The sequence below is a fragment of the Scyliorhinus canicula genome, chromosome 21 (assembly GCF_902713615.1).
Source record: "Scyliorhinus canicula chromosome 21, sScyCan1.1, whole genome shotgun sequence".
NCBI classification, from domain to species: Eukaryota; Metazoa; Chordata; class Chondrichthyes; order Carcharhiniformes; family Scyliorhinidae; genus Scyliorhinus; species Scyliorhinus canicula.
Genome location: NC_052166.1, coordinates 42,167,637 through 42,189,452, shown reverse-complemented (window position 1 = coordinate 42,189,452; position 21,816 = coordinate 42,167,637). Strand labels below are relative to the sequence as shown.

At 43.5% G+C, this 21,816-nt stretch overlaps 1 protein-coding gene across 1 annotated transcript; it reads left to right on the top strand.

Moving 5' to 3' along the window:
• Window positions 1–110: 110 nt before the first annotated feature.
• Window positions 111–16,822, top strand: morn5 (MORN repeat containing 5). The gene is made up of 5 exons (XM_038782505.1): window positions 111–363; window positions 7,925–8,072; window positions 8,327–8,435; window positions 8,874–9,005; window positions 16,556–16,822. Exons 1-5 carry the CDS (start codon window positions 281–283, stop codon window positions 16,663–16,665), a joined length of 582 nt encoding a protein of 193 aa, XP_038638433.1. The 5' UTR covers window positions 111–280; the 3' UTR covers window positions 16,666–16,822.
• Window positions 16,823–21,816: the final 4,994 nt, after the last annotated feature.

Here is a 21,816-nt window from a genome sequence, read left to right as displayed (position 1 = left end):
AGCCCCGCCCCTCCCTCACCCATTGGTCCATTCTGGACGGGCGGCGCCGTGTACCGGGGGACCAATGGACATTCCGACCGTCAATCATCGCCGGCCAGCGGGTTTGGTTGAATCTCGGCGCGGCTGACTTTCAGATGACAAATCCGTTCAGGCTTCCGCCTCCAGTTTTCAACTCGTTAATTTGTGTACCCATTGAAAATATTGATTGTCTCGCTGCGCCCAACTAATTTTGTGGCTCTCTACTTTTTCTTTCTATGGAGAGGGGTGAAAGGGCGTTGCCATGGTGACGCTGTTGTTTCCCCCCTCCTCCCAGACCATGGAGTACACAGGCAGCAGCTATGTTGGGGACTATCACAATGGCAGGTATGGGAGAAGTCAGCTGGTTTCTGACCCTCGGAGAAGGGGGCCTCAACATTAGCCTGGATGGCAAACAAGCTGGTTGACAAAACAGGAACTAAAGGAATTGGGAAAGATAATTGAAGGGAGCTGGGTGTCAGACTAACATGCAGACCTTGACACCATGTCACATTGAGGGTTAGAAATTGGCGAGGAATAAATAGAGCCATAGGATGTGGTGGTCTCAGAAATCAGCACCTCTGACGACGCCACATTTCCCTCAGTACTGCACTAGAGCAGTAGCGTTAGTTTCAGTCGTGGCCAGAGTTGATTGGAAAGGGAGCCTAGTGGGGAAGAACAGTAATGGCAGAGGCTTTTGGGGGTTATTCGGGAGGCACAACAGAAATTCATCCCAAGGAGAAGGAAACATGCTAAGGGGAGGTCGAAGCAATCATGACTGACAAGGGACGTCAGGGACAGCATAAAAGCAAAAGAAAAAGCATACAAGCTCCCAACGGCCCTGGGGAAATACTCAGGGAGTCTGGTACTGTAGTAATAGCTTCATTGAGAATTTGGAGGCAGTTTCGGCAACACTTCGGGGGAACCATGGGCGCAATTCTCCGCACTCACGACGGTGCGGAGAATAGCGGGGTTCGTAAATTTTTACGGCCACGCTAGTCCAACGCCCTCCCGCTATTCTCCCCCCCACGCCCGACTCCCAATACGAATCGCTGCCGCCGTTTTTTTACGGCGAGCAGCGATTCTCAGCTGGCCGATGGGCCGAGTTCCAAGCCCTTTACGGCCGTTTTTACGAACGGCAAACACACCTGGACTGGCCGTTCGTAAAAACGGCCGTAAAGTCCCGATCTTGCCAACCATGGCACTGATTGGCACGGCAGTACCACGGCCGTGCCAAGGGTGCCACGGGCCCGCGATCGGTGCCCACCGATCGCGGGCAGCAGTTCCGATTCCCGCGCACTCTTTGTCCTTCCGCCGCCCCGCTGTATCACTTCGCGGGGCGGCTGAGGGGCTTCCCGGCCCGTGCATGCGCGGGTTTCGCGCAAATGCGCGATGACGTCATCCGCGCATGCGCGTGTTGGAGTCTTCCAATCGCGCATGCGCGGCTGACGTCATGTGACACGTCAGCCGGCGCAAACTCTGGCAAGCGGGCTTAACGAATTTCGTTAAGCCCGCGATGCCGGAGTTCACGGCCGCGGCATACTAGCCCCGACCGGGGACCAGAATCGGTTCCCGGTCGGGGAGGGGGAGGCTGGCGTCAAACCCGGATTTGACGCCAGCCTTACGATTTCTCCCTGTCTGGGAGAATCGCGCCCCATAGATTTGAGCCAGGGAAGTGGGATGGAAATTTTCGGAGATGGGAGGAGAAAAGAATTAGGACACAAAAAGATTTGTTTCTTGGGAGTCAGTTTGCAGGATTGAAGGAACTGGGAGCGAAGTATGGGCTGGAGCAGGGGGAAATATTTAGATACATGCAGGTCAATTATTAAGGATGAGATTGCACATGGTAAAATAGGGTTGAGTCAGCATGGCTTCGGTCAAGGGGACATCATACCTGACAAATCTGTGAGACTACTTTGAGGAGGTAACAAGGAAGTTAGACAAAGGGGAGCCAGTGGACGTAATGTAATCTATTTGGATTTCCAGAATGCCTTTGACAAGATGCCGTACAGGTGCTGCTAAATAAGATAAGAGCCTATGTTAGGAGCAAGGTACTGGCATGGATAGAGGATTGGCTGAGTGGGCAAGAGTGGGGATAAAGGGCTCTTCCAGAAGCTTATCTGGCTTCCCCTTGAATACATCTGCGATATTTGCCACAAGTACACTCTGTAGAAAGTTCCATACTCTAACCTCTCTCTGAGTAAAGACGCTTCTCCTGAATTGCCTGTTGATTGAATAGTAACTATAAGGTTCTATGATATCCTATAAAGTACCCTTTTCAAGCTTATGAAGCTCTAGTTTATAAAATTTTTCTATTGGACACTGAGGATCAACCATGCTGCTTCCCTCCGGAGAATAATCCCCACCTTACGTTGCAAGAATTCCGTATTCCAGCTGCAACCTGACTAGAGCTCCATCATAATTCTGGAAATTTCACCTTATTGATTTAGCAATATCCAGCATCATTTTTGCTCTGCTTATTGTGTCCTAATGGTGGTCTTGTGGTGCAGTGGGTAGTGTCTCTGCCTCTGAGCCAGAAGCTCTGGGTTCGAGTTCCACACCAAGACTTGATGGCATTCATAATGCGGTCAAACAGGTTGAGTATCTACCTGCAACCTTCCAACACATGCCAATGGCATGTGGTAAGAGCAGGAGAGACTCCTTGTCAGTCATGTTTGATGTGGAGTGTTGTCCCTCAAGCTATAAGCCTCATGAAACAGGCTAGTGACCTGTTCCAGGAGGGAAAAACTAGCCATGGAAACAAATGAAAGTCTGCCTTGTGCACGATGCGGTGTGGGAAGAGATACAAAATAGCTGTCTTGCACTATTTAAATGTTACGAGCATGTCCAACAGCACATCTTATGGTTTTGATTGAATTAAATGTTATTCAGTTAAAAAAAAATGAAAATAAATCACCGTTAAATGGATGATGTTGACATGAAGGTAAGTAGGGAAGCCACTCATGAAGAATCAACAGAAATCTACCAGCAAATAATTTGCAAAAGACAGAAAAGAAGCAAATTAAATCATTCAAAATGTTGCTTTGTCTAGGGCAGCACGGTGGCACAGTGGTTAGCACTGCTGCCTCACGGCGCTGAGGACCAGGGTTCAATCCCCACCCCAGTTCATTGTCGGTGTGGAGTTTGCACATTCTCCCCGTGTCTGCATGGGTCTCACCCCCACAACCCAAAAAGATGTGCAGCATAGGTGAATTGGCCACTCTAAATTGCCCTGAATTGAAAAAAAATAATTAGGTACTCTAAATTTAGTTTTTTTAAATGTTGCTTTGTCAACATTTTCTCATTGCAAAAAAAAACTTAACTGGCCAAACATCTCAAAACTTACTCATTAAATCACCCATGCTTGGTTAAAAATCCACCCAATACTTTTATCCCCAGGGCTACTCTTTCCCATGACGTTGGAGCTCAAGTGGTGATCCTTCAAATGGTTTGCTGTGTGATGATATTAGTCTGGATTCCATGTATGTGTGAATGAAGGGCTTCTGCAGATCCACAACTCGGTGTGGAGAAAAAGACTAGTTTCACTAGTCTTTGCAACCTTCCAACACACACCAATGGCATCTTATTCCAATGGGACCATGCTTGCAGGAAATTTCTCCATACATTAGTTTACTGTACTGGTTAATGCCTCTATCATTGTAGGGAAAAGTTGAATGTCATGAGAATGAATGCATTATTGTGTTGATACGCAAATACTTGCAACAGTAATTTCTGGGCTAATATTTTCTCAGTTTATCGAATGACTGCAGAGGTTATTCATGAAGGCTCATCTCCTCAACCTTGCCCCTCACCTGGGGTGTGGTGATCGTCAGGTTAAATCAGCACCAGTCAGCTCTGCCCCTCAAAGGGGAAAGCAGCCTATGGTCATCTGGGACTATGGCGACTTTACTTTATCCCGTTTTTGGTTGTTAATACGTTGACTCCAAATCAATGCTCTGCATAGATTGACAACACTTAGACATCGGTGGCTTCATAGAATATGACTACAAACTCTTGAAAATAGAATTTGAAAAAAAGAGAATCAGAATGCGTTGACTTTCCGTACTGTTTTCACAAGGAGACTGAACCACTGTCCAATCCCAACGCACCAAAGTGAAAAATCATTGTGATGATATGGGCACAACACAGAGCTGAGAACCAGTTCAGGCAAGTGATGTTTCAGGATACTTGGCTCAGGTGAAGAAAAATCAAATCAAACTGATGCAGTTACTCGGAGCTTGTTACACACTCCCACCTTTTTTTTAACATCAGCATTTCTTCACACTTTCTAAATAACTTTTAACAATTGAAGTTCAACGGGTGGAATGGAAGGAAACAGAGGTGGTTGTGGCATCGGATGCTGAGAAGGTGTTTGACCGGGTAGAATGGGAGTACTTGATGGCAGTTCTGCAGCGATTTGGGATTGGACCAAGACTTGTGAACTGGGTAAAGCTATTAAAAAAGGAGCCAAAGGCGAGTGTCCGCACAAACAAATCAGCTCGAGATACTTTTCTCTCCACCGTGGGACGAGACAGGGATGTCCTATGTCCCCCCTGCTGTCTGCACTTGTGATTGAGCCGTTGGCCATCGCATTAAGAAGTTCGGGAGCATGGAAAGGAATTGTGCGGCGGGATAGAGCATAGGGTGTCCTTATATGCTGACGACTTGCTGTTGTATGCATCGGAACCAAGTGTGTTGATAGGGGGAATATTGGAGCTACTGCGAGTATTTGGGTCTTTCTCGGGATACAAGTTGAATCTTGACAAGAGTGAGTACTTTATGGTGTCTCGGCCGGGGGTGGGGGCATGGGTGGGGGGGGGCTGCCATTCCGTAGGGCAGGGACTCACTTTAGGTATCTGTGGTTCAGGTTGTCCGGGAGTGGGGAAGGCTTCACAGGTACAACATCACTAGGTTGGTGGGGAGAGTGAAAGCTGATCTGGCAAGGTGGGATGGTCTCCCTCTGTCACTGGCGGGTCGGGTACAGGCAGTTAAAATGAACGTGTTGCCGCGATTTCTGTTTATTTTTCAATGCCTACCGATTTTCCTGCCAAAGGCTTTTTTCAGGGAGATTGAGGGAAGGATTACCTCATTCATATGGGGAGGGAAGGTGGCCAGAGTGAGAAAGGTGCTACTACAGAAGAGAAGGCATGCAGGGCGTTTCGGCCTCCCGAACCTGATGTACTACTAGCTAGTACTACTATTATTACTAGTAATAATAGCTTCATTGAAAATCTGGAGGCAGTTTCGCCAACACTTCGGGTTGGGGGCAGGGTGAAGGGAAATGCCGATTCAGGGGAACCACAGATTTGAGCCAGGGAAGTGGGATGGAAATTTTCAGAAATGGGAAGAGAAGTGGATTAAGACACTAAAAGATTTGTTTCTGAGGGGTCGGTTTGCAGGATTGAGGGAGCTGAATGCGAAGTATGGGCTGGAGCAGGGAGAAATGTTTAGATACCTGCAGGTTCGAGATTGTGCCAGGAAGGAGATACAGAGCTTCTGGAGGAACCGGCCTCCACATTGCTGGAGGAGGTGCTGACGACAAGGGGACTGGCGAAGGGGGCAGTGTCAGTGGTGTACGGAGCTATTTTGGAAGAGGATAAGGCACCACTGGAAGGGATCAAAGCAAAGAGGGAGGAAGAGTTGGGAGAGGTTATAGAGGAGGGGGTCTGGTATGAGGTGCTCCAGAGAGTAAATGCCGCCACCTCATGTGCGAGGTTGGGGCTGATACAGCTGAAGGTAGTATACAGAGCACACCTCACGAGGGCGAGGATGAGCCGATTCTTTGAAGGAGTAGAAGATGTGTGTGGGGTGAGGGGGGGGGGGGGGGGGGGGGGGGGGGTTGGGGGGGGGGGGGGGGGTGGGGGGTTGGGGGGGGGCGATAATCACATTCATATGTTTTGGTCCTCTCCAAAGCTAGAGGAGTACTGGAAGGAAGTTTTTAGGGTAATTTCCAAGGTGGTGCACGTGAAACTGGACCCGGGTCCCCGGGAGGCCATATTCGGGGTGTCGGACCAGCCAGGGTTGGAAACGGGTGCAGAGGCAGATATCGTAGCTTTCGCCTCGTTGATCGCCCGAAGGCGGATCCTGTTGCCCTGACGTGGCGGGGGGACCTGTTGGAATACTTGACCCTTGAGAAGGTTACGTTTGAACTGAGGGGAAGGACGGAGCGGTTCTACTGTCATGGACATTATTCATTATGCACTTTCAAGAACTGGATAACATCAAACATTAGTTGGGCGGGAGGGTTAGGGGGGAGGGGGTTGTGTGTATTAAGGGTGACTATGGGTAATCCCTGATTCCTTTTTGTCATTTGTTTATGTAAACATGCAGGCTGATGTTTGGGGGTTGGTGGGAGGATGGGATCGTTGTTATTGTTTGGGGATTGACATATTTGTTGCTGATTATTGTTTATTGTTGGTGGGTGTAAATTCGGGAGAAAATGTGAAAAAGGAGAATAAAAATATTTTAAAAAATAAATTGAAGTTCATGTCGTGTGCATGTCTTGGCGGCACTGTTCAACAATGGGGGGGTTACACTAAATAAAAAAATGATTGATGCAGTACCAATTTTCTGCCAGTAGCTGGGGTCTGAAATTCCTCTTTTAATGAGAAGCTGGAGAATGACCTGTTTTGGTCCCTGGCTAATGTTGCAGTGTGCGGAACGTTGACGCATGATTTTTGAGACTGCAAATTTATTGGAAGGTTGATCATTACCAAGAAAACATTTTTTGGGGGTTTTGTTTTGTAAAGAATGCTACTAGCTCTACTTAAAAAGGCTGTATAGTAGGTTACTATTTCACGATTGTGCCAGAGGCATCAACTGAAGAAAACTATGTCCACACCAAACTGTCAGCACTGTAAACTCTATAGGGTGTTAAAAAAAACGAATGATGTTCTAGTCCAGTGAATCTTGCCTGCCAGCCCTTTTCTTTCCTATGTTGATGAATGTGGTAAATATTGGCACACCCTTTCAAGCCTTCCTGATCAAAAGACTTTAAATCTGGGGTTGATCTTTTACATTTGATCTAAGTACCCCTTGTCCATGATCATGGAATCCCTACAGTGCAGAAGAAGTCCATTCAGCCCATCAAGTCTGCACTGACCTTTGATAGAGCACCCTAACCTAGGCCCACTCCCCCGCCCTATCCCCGCAACCCCACCTAACCATCGGACACTAAGGGGCAATTTAGCATGGCCAGTCTACCTATCCTGCACATGTTTGGACTGTTGGAGGAATCCGAAGCACCCAGAGGAAACCCATGCAGACTCTATTCCATACAGACAGGCACCCAAGGCCGGAATCAAACATGGGTCCCTGGCGCTGTGATGTAACAGTGCTAACAACTGTTTACCATGCCGCCTGATATACCTGATATTTTCCGAGAGACTTATCCAGTTGTCTCTGGAACTATTTTCCAATTTTCTTCAAATCCCTTCCTTTCAACCGATCAAATGTGCAAAAGCAAAATATTGCAAGTGCTGGAAATCTGAAATAAAAACAGAAAATGCTACTCTGCAGGCCAGGCAGCTCCATGACCTAGAGATGTAATAGGGTTAAAGCAACAGAAAGAGGGCAAGCCTATGACAGGGTGGAGGGCAGAAGGGATTAATTGACAAGGGAATTGGTAGTGCAAGGCCAAAGGGACACATTTTTTTCTCATCTCATTATCACTTTGATTGAGACGTAGTTCCATGTGAATGAATTTGAGAAGAAATATCACGAGGGGACTGTTATTCTGTCACATTCATTGCTGCTACCACAGTGGATAGCCAGCCAAAAATGGTACAACCGTTCGGCTCCTCCCCCCCCCCCCCCCTCCTCTCCCCCCCCCCCCCCCCCCCCCCCCCCCACTCCTCTGTTTCCTGTTTCTTTCATTCCTTCTTGTTTTTTGTTTTCTGTTTTCTTTCAGGATGGAGGGCTATGGGGTGTATACCCTCCCGACAGAAACAAGATATGAGGGAGGAATGAAAGATGGCATGTTTCATGGTCAAGGAACCTTATACTTTCCGAATGGAAGCAAATATGTAGCCACCTGGGACAGTGGAGCCGTAATAGAGGTCTGATTTGAATATTTTTGTGGAGTACCAGAATTTTATAATTTGTTTGGAATGACAATCATTCAAACTGATTCGCATGTATTTTACTGTTTGTTAGTCAGAAAAGTGACAACTTTGTGCGATAAGCAATTTTACACCCTTTCAAGTCTTTACACCTGATCAAAAATGTTTTCCAGGAGCTGTTTCTCTGATATGGGTGTGCAGTGTTTGCAGCCTCAGTTGGCACTTGTTGATTAGTTATACTTACATTTTAGGGTGACTACATATTTGCAGATGGATTGGAATATGAAGAAGACTGGACATATTGTGATAGTTATGACAGGCGCTTTTACACTGAAATATGTAATGGATTGAAACCAGCAGGTATGTTATAAGAGACCATGATTTTTCACAAAGAAAAGAGCAAATAATAAATAGTAAGTATACTTGTAGGATTAAAATATTTCTTGATATGTGACTGGAATTACTGATATTTTATACTTACTACATGGTTAATTCTGCCCTTCCTGTTGCATTGTGCCATTTCTCACCCATTTCATACTCAGGATATTCAAGACATTAACCCAAAAGAAAAAACACATTATAACGGTTAACAACCATATAAGACCTTGGAAATTTTTTCACGAACAATTCAAGCTTTGCTCTCATGTCTTGCAACATAATTAGGTTTGACTGCATTAGTGCTGAACTCACTGCCGTATATATATATATACATACATAAGATATGTATATCCTATACATAAGATATGTATATATAATAGATATTATTGTAATCTGTTAATATTTCTGCATTTGGCTAAGGTCGTTCCCAACTCACAAACCTGGATCCGCCGAGAACAATTCCGGAAGGACATTATGACTGTGGTGATGGTTTCTATAACCCTGTAACCAGAGTAATCACTGGTTATAACAATAAATTTCTTCGTAATGCTGGTAAGTTTCCTAATCTAATGTAATCTGCAGATTTGAAATATGAACTGGTAATCTGTTCCTTTCTATTTATAATACACCATGGAGTTCAGCAGTTACCTTTAATATTTCATAACTCTTACTCCCTCCGCAGAGGCTGCCTGACCTTTTTCTATTCATTTATGGGATGTGGACGTGCCGTGTGCTGGGCTAGCATTTATTGCCCATCCCCAATTGCCATGGAAGTGAGTGGTCAGCTCAGCCATTTCACAGGGCATGTAAGAGTCAACCACATTGGTGTGCATGTGGAGTCACATGCGGGCCGGGTGAGGGTGGCCGGTTCCCCTCCCTCAAGGGTTGGGTTTTTATGACAATCCACAATGGTTACATGGTCATCATCAGACTTTTAAAATAAATTTCAGATTTTCATGAATTCAAATGTCACCACCTGCCGTGATAGGATTTATACCCAGGTCCCCAGAGAATTGCCCTGGGTCTCCGGATTACAGTCCTGTGATCTGCTAAGCATTTTCAGCATTTTCTGTTTTCATTTCAGATTTCCAGCATCTGCAGTATTGTTTATACTAATCTTTAATCTATTAGAACATAGAACATACAGTGCAGAAGGAGGCCATTCGGCCCATCGAGTTTGCACCGACCCATTTAGCCCTCACTTCCACCCTATCCCCGTAACCCAATAATCTTTTTTGGACACTAAGGGCAATTTAGCATGGCCAATCCACCTAACCTGCACGTCTTTGGACTCTGGGAGGAAACCCACGCAGACTCGGGGAGAATGTGCAGACTCAGCACAGACAGTGACCCAGCTGGGAATCGAACCTGGGACCTTGGCGCTGTGAAGCCATAGTGCTATTGTTTGACAGGCATCAGTCGGATGACACTGTCCCATTCTTATTTCTCTGTTTGCCGTCACCCATCATAAACATCTGTACAGATTCATGTTTTTGCAATAATAGTGAATTTTGCACAACACGCCACAAGTGTAGTGCCATTTTGACTGTTTTATATGGATGCTGAAGTATATTGAATAATATTGAAGTACATTCGAATCAGAATAATTTCATATGTCAAAAGAATCTTATTGCTTATCTGCACAATTCAACAAATTCTTACAGTGAGTTCAGACAGAATGGACAATCTATGCACTTTAAATAATATTTATTTCTGGGACTAATAAGATGTATGTTTTCCTGTCTAACATTTCTGTTTTGTTCATGTACAAAAGCAACTATTTGTGTAATGTTCCATGTCTAATTCTACTCTTGTCTTCACAAAAATAGAAGATTTTTATTTTGTACATTAAACTGGCTCGAGCTCATTCTCAATTTATAAAAGTCAAACCCATCAGCAGGGTGTGTTACAAAAGATATATGCCAACAACGTTCCTTCAAGAAAGAAAACAATTGGGAGGTAGCTGGTATCCAATATGCAGAGGAACTGGACTCCCTTGAGAGAGATAGTATGGGCCAGAAGGCCAGGGCTGTAGAGGAAGAGTAAATGAACAGCTGCAGACGGGAGGAACTGAGGAAGAAGGCTGGGATAAAAGGGACAGACCTAGAGCTACTTCTGTGCAGACATTGCAGGAAGGGACAGGAAACACTGGCCAGGGCTTGAAGCTAGCAAAAGCAGATGGTAGGAAGCATTCAGGAAGCTCTTTACTCGACTCCAAAGACCAGACAGGTTAGCAGAAAGTGTTGCTGTCTCTCTCTTTGGTCTGGGAGTGGCTTAAAAGGATGCACAGGTTCCTCGGCCTTTAACCCACGTGCTTGAATATTCTCTGTAGAGACTGGTGTTTTGTTCACTGATAAACAGGGTGTAAAACAGTCCCTCCTTTGGCAATCCTGTGCTTAATTTGTTCTTGACAAGGAAAAGGCAGAGTTTTCGAATGTACAGCATCGCCATCAAAAGTGGAACAGTTTTTATTCCTCACATTTATTTCAAATGCAGGAAGCTAATTTAAGAACGTGATTACTTTTAAATGCAAATGAAAATCTAACGAATACCCCCTCTTTAACTTTTACAACTAATAAAAGTGCATGTTGTGAGACAAACATATTGGCCCAGAATTTGCTGAAAGCGTACTGGCATGTGAACGGCGGATGCTATTATTAATATGCAAATTAGCCAGCATATTTTGATAAGGGAGAGATACGAATTATAAGTCCCGACAGGTTCATGGATAGTTTGCACTGCTCTGCCTTCAACTTTGTGAAACAGCATCTTGCCCTTAACCTTCTTGTGGTTTTCATGAAATTGCCACTTTAAGTTTAAAACTAAGTTTATTCATTAATAGCACAGCATGATAGCACAGTGGCTAGCACTGCTGCATCACGGCACCGAGGTCCCAGGGTCAATCCCAGCTCTGGGTCACTGTCCTTGTGGAGTTTAAACATTTTCCTCATGTTTGCGTGGGTTTCACCCCCACAACCCAAGGATGTGCAGGGTAGGTGGATTGGCCACGCTAATTTGCCATTTAATTCGTAAAAATGAATTGGGGACTTTAAATTATGAAAGAAAATTTAATAAAATAAAAAAAATTAATAGCATAGCATTATGAACAATGTGCTAAAAAAATTAGAAATTTAGTGTATCCAATTCCTTTTTTCCAATTAAGGGAAAATTTAGCATGGCTCGCGGACCCCCCAACAGGAAGTTGGGGAATTAGGAGGGGTCTGGATGTCGTGTTGGGGGATCGAGAGATCGGGGAGCCATTCAGCACAGTCGAGCAGAGCCCCTCAGTGCAGGGAATGAAAGTAAAAAAATAACAGAGTCCCGTTCGATAGCACAGTCGTTCCCGGCGCTAACAACCCGCTAAACCCACCCACAGCGGGACTTTTTTTTTGTTAAATCGTTCCTCTAGACTCTAACGGTGTCATGGAGAGTGTGGCATTGAGATCAAGGATCAGCCATAATCGTGTTGATTGGTAGAGCAGGCTAGAAGGGACGAATGGCCTACCCTTGTTCCCATTTTCCATGTTTCTATATTTCAAGTAGTGATTTGCTGTTGAGAGACATATTTTTTTTCTTTTTCCTTTCTGCCTATTTTGTTCTCTCACCTTTAGTCCAATCTTTTTTTCCCACTCTTTTTTTCCCTCTCTCTTTGTTTGATTTGACATTAACGCAGGTACTCTAATTCACCGTCCTTCCCTGTTTATTTCTCAATCGTTAAATCTCATTGGTTAAGGAGATACGCTGCATGTTGCACCCATCATGGTCCAAGAAATCCTACTGCCTTTGCCATACAGTTATCAGCGTGCATGTACTCCCAGAAACTTTGCGGGAAAATCTGAAGTGTGTAGGAAAAGTCTAACTAACAGGGCATGCTATGAGACTGTCCACGCCAGAAGATTTCTGGCCGACTGTAAACTGTTGCAGTAAATTATCATTAAAATCACTGAAAGTTCCTAAAGCTTTATGTGCGAAATAGAGACCTTTCTAGATATTTGAAGCAATTTAGAAGAGTTTTGAGCCCAGATGTTTCAAAAGTAGAGATTTAGAAGTAATATATTCTTAAATGGCATTTGCGTTCATTCTCTTTTCTTCCCTCATGAACACATTACCCCATGTTGCTGCTGTACGCTATGCAACATCATCCCAGCAGGCAGAGGATCTGTGGTTTTTGTTAATGCCACGCAATGTCAATGGTAACAACAAGCACAGTTCTGATGCATTATGTCAATTTTCCACTGATTCCTCCCCACCCAAACCCTCTTCACAAATCGGTGTCCAGTCTGGCCAAGGATAACAAACCTCAGTGGTGTAAAACTCAAAGAGAAGTCAACCATGAAACTTAATTTTATAATCTGAAATAAATTATTTACACTGTCAAATCTCACTGAATCTCTGCCCTTTGTTACAGAAAATATACTTTTTGTAAAGGACTAGTTTTTGATCTTTATTATTGTACGGTACTTTAACAATATACTTTTTGTCCCATTTAAGAGGGATACCTGTTTTTCTCTGAATTAATAAAGTGTTGCCAATTACTTACATCTGCACTTGCATAATATGGCTGTTTTTTGGGTCGATTCCATCCCCTATCATCCATAATAAATAGTAGTAACTGAGAACCAGATAAGCTATGTTGCTAAACAAGGGGCTGTTTATCATATTTTGAATATCTCAACTGGGTAAAGCAGCTGTAAAAGTCGTAGTTACCTCCTTTACACACAATCTATATCTCTCACATACGGTATAGCTTCAAAGTGAGACATACCATAGTTCTAGAGCGTGTTGTGCGCTGCAACCTTTGTCTGTTTGTCAGTTCGGCGAATTGTGACACATATTTTCTTTCAAAGCAATATTGTCTGTTGCTTTACCCTTTATACAAGAAACAGATTGGGAAAATGTGTTAGGTATGTTGTTATGGGGTGAATCATTCCCGTACCAGCCTCCCCGAACAGGCGCCGGAATGTGGCGACTAGGGGCTTTTCACAGTAACTTCATTGAAGCCTACTCGTGACAATAAGCGATTTTCATTTCATTTTTCATTTCATCAGTGAAAAATTGACAATGCATCGGAACTGTGCTTGCCGTTACCATTTGCAAGTTTCAATGTTCATTCATTCTTTCCAGGTAAAGTTTCCTCTATTTATTTAAGGCAGAAAGTGTTGATAAAGGGGGAGAAACAGAATGTGAAGTAATGATCACTACTTGCTGATCTAAGGTGCCTTAAAGATAGTCTAATGTGCAGTCAGCAGACACTGCTTGTTGCCCAAGGACAAAGCAGTTCTGCACACCTTATGTCACCTTATGCCAGCTGAGTTTGTTGTCATTTTTGGCAGCACTTCCACTGGTCAATGTGAAATGATAGCATAGCAACATGAGTAGAAGTAATGTCACAATGGGAAATATTATGCTGGATCTTATGTGTTACCCCCAAAGACCCTGACTGGCAAGTAGAGGTGCTCTAGATACCATGGTGCTTATTTACTTCATATCCAACCAAAACATCTGCAGGCTTTTATCTCAGACGCTCCTCCAGGGCAAACCAGTGTTCAGTTCTTTTAGTGTTCTTTTTTACTGCCAATTTTCATTGGGTTTGGGCACTGTGCCACAGTGATGTAAGGAGAAGGCACATGTATTTTCAGATGATACTGCATGAATTGGTAGACAGTAGTACAGCAGAACTGCCCTCATAGAATAACTTGCATTTCTATAATGCCTTTAATGTAGCAAAAACATCCCAAAATGCTTCACAGAAGCATTATCAAACAAAAAATTGACACTGAGCCATGGTAATATTAGACAGATGACCAGAAAGTTTTCAGGAGTGTCTTAGGAGGAGAGCTTGGTAGAGAGGTGTCAGGAAGGTATTCCAGAGCTTGAACCCTAGCTAACTGAAGGCATGGCCACCAATGATGGAGGCCAGAATTAGAGTAAACCAAATATCTCAGAGGGTTGGGAGACTGAAGGAGATTATAGAGATTAAGGGGAGCAAGGCCATAAAGTATTTGAAACCAGGAATGAGAATTTTAAAATCACGATGTTGCTTGACCAGGACCCAATGTAAGTCAGTGAGCACAGGACTAACTGTGAATTAGGATATAGGCACCGGACCTTTGGATGAACCCAAATTTATGGAGGGCAGAGAACGAGAGGCTGGCTAGGACAGAATTGGAATAATGGCCTACAAGAAACAAAGGAATGGATGAGGATTTTAGAAGCAGATGAACTGAGGCAGGGGTAGAGAGGGTGGAGGTGAGCTAAGTGTGGCATTGGTGATGATTAGAAGCTCATCTTCGGGTCAGATAGGCCGCCAGAGTTGTGAACAACCTGATTCCATTGCCAACAGCCATCAGGGGGAGTTATGGAGTCAGCAGCTGAAGGATGGAGTTTGTGCTGGGTACAAAAGAAATGGCTTCTCTATTCCCACCATTTAGCTGGAGGAAACCTCTGCTCATCCAATGGCACATGTCAGACAATCAGCGTCAGAGACAGAGGATGGGTTGAGAGTACTGATGGCGTGGTACGTCTGGGTATCAACAGAGTACATGTGGAACCTGATGTGTTTTTGGATCCTGGTACCAAGGAGGGCAGATGAGAAATTGAAAGGGGCCTCAAGATCCTGGGGAAACTCCAAATGTAATGGTGCGGGAGTGGAAATTCAGACCTGCGAGCAAAAGTTATGCAGTAATATAAAATATAGCATTAGACATTGAAAACATATATATTGCAGTAGGTACTAATGACTGTTTTATCATGTCACCACTTTAGATAGAAAGCATAAAGGGAAACTTATTTTATACTTATTATTTATTACTAAGATTAACTTAAAACTAAATTACTAAGATTAGATAATTAACCTTTAGGTTCTAACTTTGGGATATATTACAATAATGTACCCTGCTACTTGTTAAATCATAAGATGATTTGAGCAGAATGCTACACGGGAAAGTAAAGCTTTCACCCCAGTCCTGCTCTTTAACAGGAGGGGGAAGACTACACATTATGAAGAGTGTATTTTATGATATAATTATTTTTTATGGCAACATTTAAAAAGGAAATCATACAACTTATTATATTTAAATTCTCTTATATCAGAGAATACATATTTGACTCATTATTTACCCAAATGTTTGGAAAATGCATTTGAATATATGGTTTTGTATTCCTTTGCAAAGATAAAATGGTAAGACTAAGATCCTGCCAATGATCAAATCGCAGCCAAATAACAATTTCCAGTTGATTATAGAGTTCTGTTATGTTAAAAGGAGAAAATGTAGCTGCAGTCTCAAAGAGTAAATTATATAAAAGGTGAGAATATGCAGAGCAATTGTATTTAAGCTTTAATTACCATATGCAAACAATTGCAGTTAAGCTAAATGGCAATTATGGTTAGCTGGTAGCTAGTACAAATGAAACCACAAGGATTAATTGCGCTTTAAAAAGTGATAAAATCTGTTTCTTGAGTTTGACCCAGTGTCACAGGACGAGGGAGAATAAGAGAAAGTAGTTAGTTTCCATGCAGCTGGCAGGAATCAGCCTGGGCATCTGGGATTTAATTTGGTGGCCACACAGCCAGGTAGAGTGTGAAAAGGCTAGTCAAGTGGCTGTTAAGGCCATCGTCACCAATTATGAACAATCAGGGAAGGATTTAAGCCTTGTTCATGACAATAGCCTAGTTCATCTTGTTTCATGGGTTACCACTGAAGAGGTTGCAGCTGCACTGATTCAAATTAGCCAGAAAACCTACTGCAATTATCCTACAGGGTTCTACTGAAGCTGGAATATGTTTATCATCCAGCATAATAAGACGGTACATGGCCACCCTGAGCAGAGTGGTGCATCCAACAAAAAAATGCAAGTTAGCCGATGTAATTGATGTAACAAGGAGGAGGTTGGTCTGACATGATGCCCATCATAAGTCATAAAATAACAAAGGGTGCATTATTGGAACCTTCCCTGATTGGCCATACAAAAAATACAAATGTTTGGGTCTCGGGGATTGAGTCAATTTAAATCTAATTGCAGCATGCTGCAGTCTGAACTTTACTGGCAAAGTTTCACTTTCATCTGACAAATTACAAGGAAATGTCTGTCTGTACTTTCAGATGATGATGAGCATGAATGGATAGTCCGGACCTGTCGGAAGGGTTGGGATCAGATAACGGGATACAAGCCTGAACTACACCAGCAGCAACTACCCAAATACCCTTCATGATTGGGGCTGAGCATCATGATACCCACAATAATGCATCACAGTATCCTCATTACTTTGGTCTTTTTTGAATTGTGTAATAAATCTTACAGAATTTGTCGGACGTAAATGCTTCTGACATTATCCTTTAACCTAAAAGAATAAATTAATTCACAAATTAGCTTTATAAAGTGATTTATTTAATTGCAGAGTCTAAGGAAATATTAACTTCAATCTTTCCTTTCTTTATTTTCCGTATATGTTTCGTATAAAATAAGTTTTCAGTTGAGCTTTTTTCTGCCCTGATAACTGTACTGAACACAGTTTTGATTTGGCACATGCTGATTATCATACATCCAAAAGGTAAACTGGGCAATGTTTATACTGATGTGTACATGCGCCCTTGATACCTGTTATATAAATCTGTTCTGCTAATATTATAATTGACCCTCAATCTGGTTAGCCTAAAGTAGATTATCACTACAGCACAGTATTCAGGATTCCCAGTTTAAGCCAAATGCAGTCCCCAACTTGCGATCATGACTTTTACCCTCTGAAATTCATGATTATTGATTGTAGTCCTTAAATGCTGTAAATGTTTTCCTGGTAATAGATAAGGATACCTACTCCATTTTCTAGATAAGACTGTGGGTGGCAATATTGTTGTCCACCATTGGTCACAAACAGCTATATACTGTTTACCAGTAAAAAGTAATTAAAATACAATTGGCAAGTGTTTGTGGAAGAATAGGAAAGATATTCATTACTTTGTAAATATGATCCAGAAAGATACAACCTGCAGATGTACATTTGCATTTTACTACACTTGCTCAGCTAATTGAATTTGATTCTATTTGTCGATTTGAGCTAATTAACGTAACACCTTTGACAGGTGGGAGCTGATAATCTTTCAGGACTGTTGATTGGGATACACAAGCCTTTTCCAGTCTTATGTATTCCGACAAAAGGTTATCAAACTCCTTGTCTAAGAAACATAATGACTCACATTACACCTTTTGTCAGTACTGAATCTAGGAGAAAGTGCAGCTGTACTAAATTACTTATATTATAAATTTGTTAGTCCTCCATGCCTGTCACAAAATTGGAAGGAGATGCATGTGTTGATTCTTAGGCCAGGAAGTTAATTCCAGTTCACCTCATTTTGAGGAAAAAAAGTAATAAATGGATACTGAAATGTTTCTAATGTGCTGGTGTCAGTGCATGATTGTATTCTGTCATCCTCTGACTCATCTCCCGACTCAAATGTTACAGGTTCTGTTCCGGCAGCAGCGAGCGGCCTGAGACTCCTTCCAGCACTGATTGCTGGCTTCGAGGCATCTCACTGGTTGGGCAGGGTGACAAATCAGCCAGCTCCCACACTGTATTAGCTGACCGTACACGGAGCTGGAGGAGGGAAGGAGAATCTAGATGCAGGCACTGGCGGCAGGCAGGCCAGTGTAATTTTGTGCACCCAGAACGAGCAAGATCGTTCCTGCTGGACCGAAGGATAAAATGTGTGGGGGTAGGGGGGAATGAATGTTTTTGGTGGTCGCTTTAAGGACAGCTGATTGGGCTGACCTGTGCCAAAGAACACTCAGTGGAACATGTGTGGTTCTGGCCTGCCCACTCAGTCCATATTTAGCTCTTACAATGGGCCCAGAAGCCCAACTTAATTATTTTTTAGAAGTATCCTATTTGCCTATCACTCTGTTTCTCAGCAGAAACAGCAATGGACAATTTGACCCAGTAAACAATGAGCTGGACCAGCAGTCATGTGGTACCATTGGCCCCGTTGCATCCTGAGCTTTGGGATGCAGTTGTGGGAGGAAGGGAAACTTGCCATGTTTATTACTAGCCATTGACCATTTCTGGGAAACTTGTATTTTTGTTAATGTTTAACCACTGGTCTCAGCAGGTTATGATGTCTACCACAATTGCTTAGTAAGAAGTCTAACAACACCAGGTTAAAGTCCAACAGGTTTGTTTCAAATCACTAGCTTTCGGAGCACTGCTCCTTCCTCAGCTGTGCTGCTCATTCACCTGAGGAAGGAGCAGTGCTCCGAAAGCTAGTGATTTGAAACAAACCTGTTGGACTTTAACCTGGTGTTGTTAGACTTCTTACTGTGCTCACCCAGTCCAACGCCGGCATCTCCACATCACAATTGCTTAAGTCTAATTGTTATACAGGGTGATACAGCGACCCCGTCCAAATAAGCAAAGTGTCAGAGGCGGCATTTAATTCATACTACCTGTTTAGATTGGCAATAATTACAGGCTAGAGACTTCAGCATCTTTCCCTGCTCCCCAAAAAAGTGAACCTTGACACACTGAAATGGTAAATTTGGGCTTGGGGCAAGAATTTTAGTACTGCACCATAACACAAGTATTTAAGGATCATTTAGCAAGTTTCATCCACAATATATTTTTGTAAAATATAGGGGGAAACTATTCATCCAGGACAGTTGCATGGTAGAAACATTTCATTGTTTGATTAATTGAATGATCTTTTCAGGAATATGAGCCATTATATCTGGACGTGAAACAGTTTTTAATAGGACTATTAACATTTGTTCAAATAATAGTACGTAACACACAGCTCAATGCAATATTGTACCAATTTAAGGTAACTCTGATGTGTTAGGCAGGTTGGTTCGATGTGGACTGCACTCGATGCAGGGAAGTTAGAAACAGACATCTAACACTGGAGAAGATCCAACACTGTTTTATTCAACTGTAGAACTGCTATACATATTCAGCTGTGGGTCGACACTATACTGATCTGACTGGTGACCCTGTAGTAGCCTGACCAGACTTACTAGCTACCGCATGGTGTTTGCACTTGCTAGCTCGTGTACTCTGACTGTCTCAGTAGCTGGGTCCCGAGAGAGCGGGAAACCTAGTGCCCTCTGGCTTTATAGTGGTATGTCCTGTCTGGTGATTGGCTGTACTGTGTTGTATGCTTACTGGTCATCCTATGTGTCAATCACTGCCTGTCTACATCTCATTATATACATGAGTGGATATTATGACAAACTCCTCCCTAAATTATTTTCCGGACTAGGTTCTGTTGTTGGAGGATTTATGGTGTCAGTAATTGTACATTGTGTAACCGAAACAAAGGGTACTATTTGTTCCAGCGTTGAAATTGCTTCCTGTAATATAGTAGAGCTTTAAATCACAGTTCTCGGCAATCAATCCCTCCGGTTTGAAATCTCTTAATTCCTTTGTTTTATGATGAGTGGAAGCAGCCGTTGAGTCATAGTTACATAGGATGCAGAGATGGGTCAAGAAGGAGTGAAATGGTTCATCCTTACCCTGAGGCCTCTGCTGGAAGATGTACCGTTCAAAGCTCTCATTCACCTCAATGTCGCAGTGGCTGTCGAACTTCAGCAGGACTGTTTTGAATTTTGTTTTGTCTTTGCCGTCGGCGAATGTAAGGGAGTTGTAGATATGGACGGCGTGATCCCCGCAGTGGAGAGAAATAGCGCGATTTTCCTGGCATCCGTGCTGCCTCGAGGTCGGAGGCCTCGATGTACAAGAGGAACTTTTGCTTGAAGATTTTCCAGTTGGCGCCGAGGTACAGTACAGGCCATTTTTAAATACTCTGAAGGCCACGTCAATCATACTACTGATTTGGGTCTGAATTATCTGAGCTCAGGCTCTCCTAAGGTGCAAGTACGATTGCTTTCATAAAGCCCATGCACTGTGTGGCATTAGATTCTCAACCCAATGTGTACAAAACTTTTTTTCTTCAATTGCACAAAGCATAAGATGATCATCATCATACAGCTCTAGCAGTCTGATGCCAATCTGCAGCCCAGTCAGCCAATTCTATTCATTATAAAGAGGTGTCGGTTTTAATAAAACTGATAGTCACAGCAGATAAATATTAAATGCTGGAAGCGGACAGATTAGGCAAGGACGTGAAGGCTACAAAATAAGAGCTCAGTGGCATGCCAAGCTCGAAGTTCAATAAGGTAGGGGCAGAAGGAAATGAAGCTGAACTCTAGTGCTAGGAAGAATCTAGTTAATTGTAACTTATTTTGATTTAGTAAGTATTTATTTTAAAATTAGTTTATTAATTAGTTCTAGAAATGGCAGTTAGAGGGGTAAAATGCTTCACTTGTGAGATGTGGGACGTCCGTGAAGCTTCCAGCATTTTGGAAAACTGCATCTGCAGGAGGTGCACCCAATTGCAGCTCCTCACAGACCGCATTGATCGGTTGGAGCTGCAGTTGGATGCACTTAGGAGCATGCAGGTGATGGAAAGTGTCATAGACAGGGGTTTTAGAGCTGTGGTTGCACCCAAGGTGCAGGAATATAGATGGGTGACCGCTAGAAGGAGCAGTGCAGGAATCCCCGGTTGACTGTCCCCCTCTTGAACAAGTATACCCTTATGGATACTGTTGGGGTGATGGCCTATCATGGGAAAACAGCAGCAGCAGCCAGAGCAGTGACACCACGGCTGGCTCTGTTGATAAGCAGGGAGAATCAAAGCACAGAAACACAATAGTTATAGGGGACTCTATAGTCAGGGGCACAGAAAGGTGCTTCTGTGGACATAGACTCCAGGAAAGTATGTTGCCCCCCTGGTGCTTGGGTCCAGGATGTCTCTGAATGGGCATGGAGCATTCTGAAGGGGGAGCGTGAACAGCCAGAGGTTGTGGTACATATTGGTACTAATGACATAGATAGGAAGAGTGACAAGATCCTGCAGCAGACGTTCAGGATGTTAGGTAGGAAGTTACAAAACTGGAGTTATGGGTTGTAATCTCGGGATTACTCCCCGTGCCACGTGCCAGTGAGGCTAGAAATAAGAAGATAATACAGCTAAACAGGTGGATAACAGCTGGTGTAGAAGGGAGGGTTTCAGTTATCTGGACCATTGGGATCTCTTCCAGGCCAGATGGGACTTGTACAAGTAGGATGGGTTGCGGCTAAACTGGAAGGGCATAAATATCCTGGCCACGAGGTTTGCTAGTGTCATATGGGAGGGTTTAAATTAGTGTGGCAGGGGGGTGGGAACCGGAGCAATAGGTCAGAAGGTTAAATAACTGAGGGGGAACTAGAGAATAGGGCCAGTAAGACTCCGAGGAAGAGCAGGCATGTAGATGTTGCTGAACACAGCAGGACTTGTGGTCTGAAGTGCGAGAAGTATAATAGGTAAGGCAGATG

What these genes read in the sequence shown, in the direction of transcription:
- morn5 (XM_038782505.1), top strand. Translation starts at nt 281, where the DNA reads ATGGTGACGCTGTTGTTTCCCCCCTCCTCCCAGACCATGGAGTACACA. An exon ending in GGGGACTATCACAATGGCAG is followed by an intron (nt 364 to 7,924) that starts GTATGGGAGAAG and finishes GTTTTCTTTCAG; the next exon opens with GATGGAGGGCTATGGGGTGT. An exon ending in ACAGTGGAGCCGTAATAGAG is followed by an intron (nt 8,073 to 8,326) that starts GTCTGATTTGAA and finishes CTTACATTTTAG; the next exon opens with GGTGACTACATATTTGCAGA.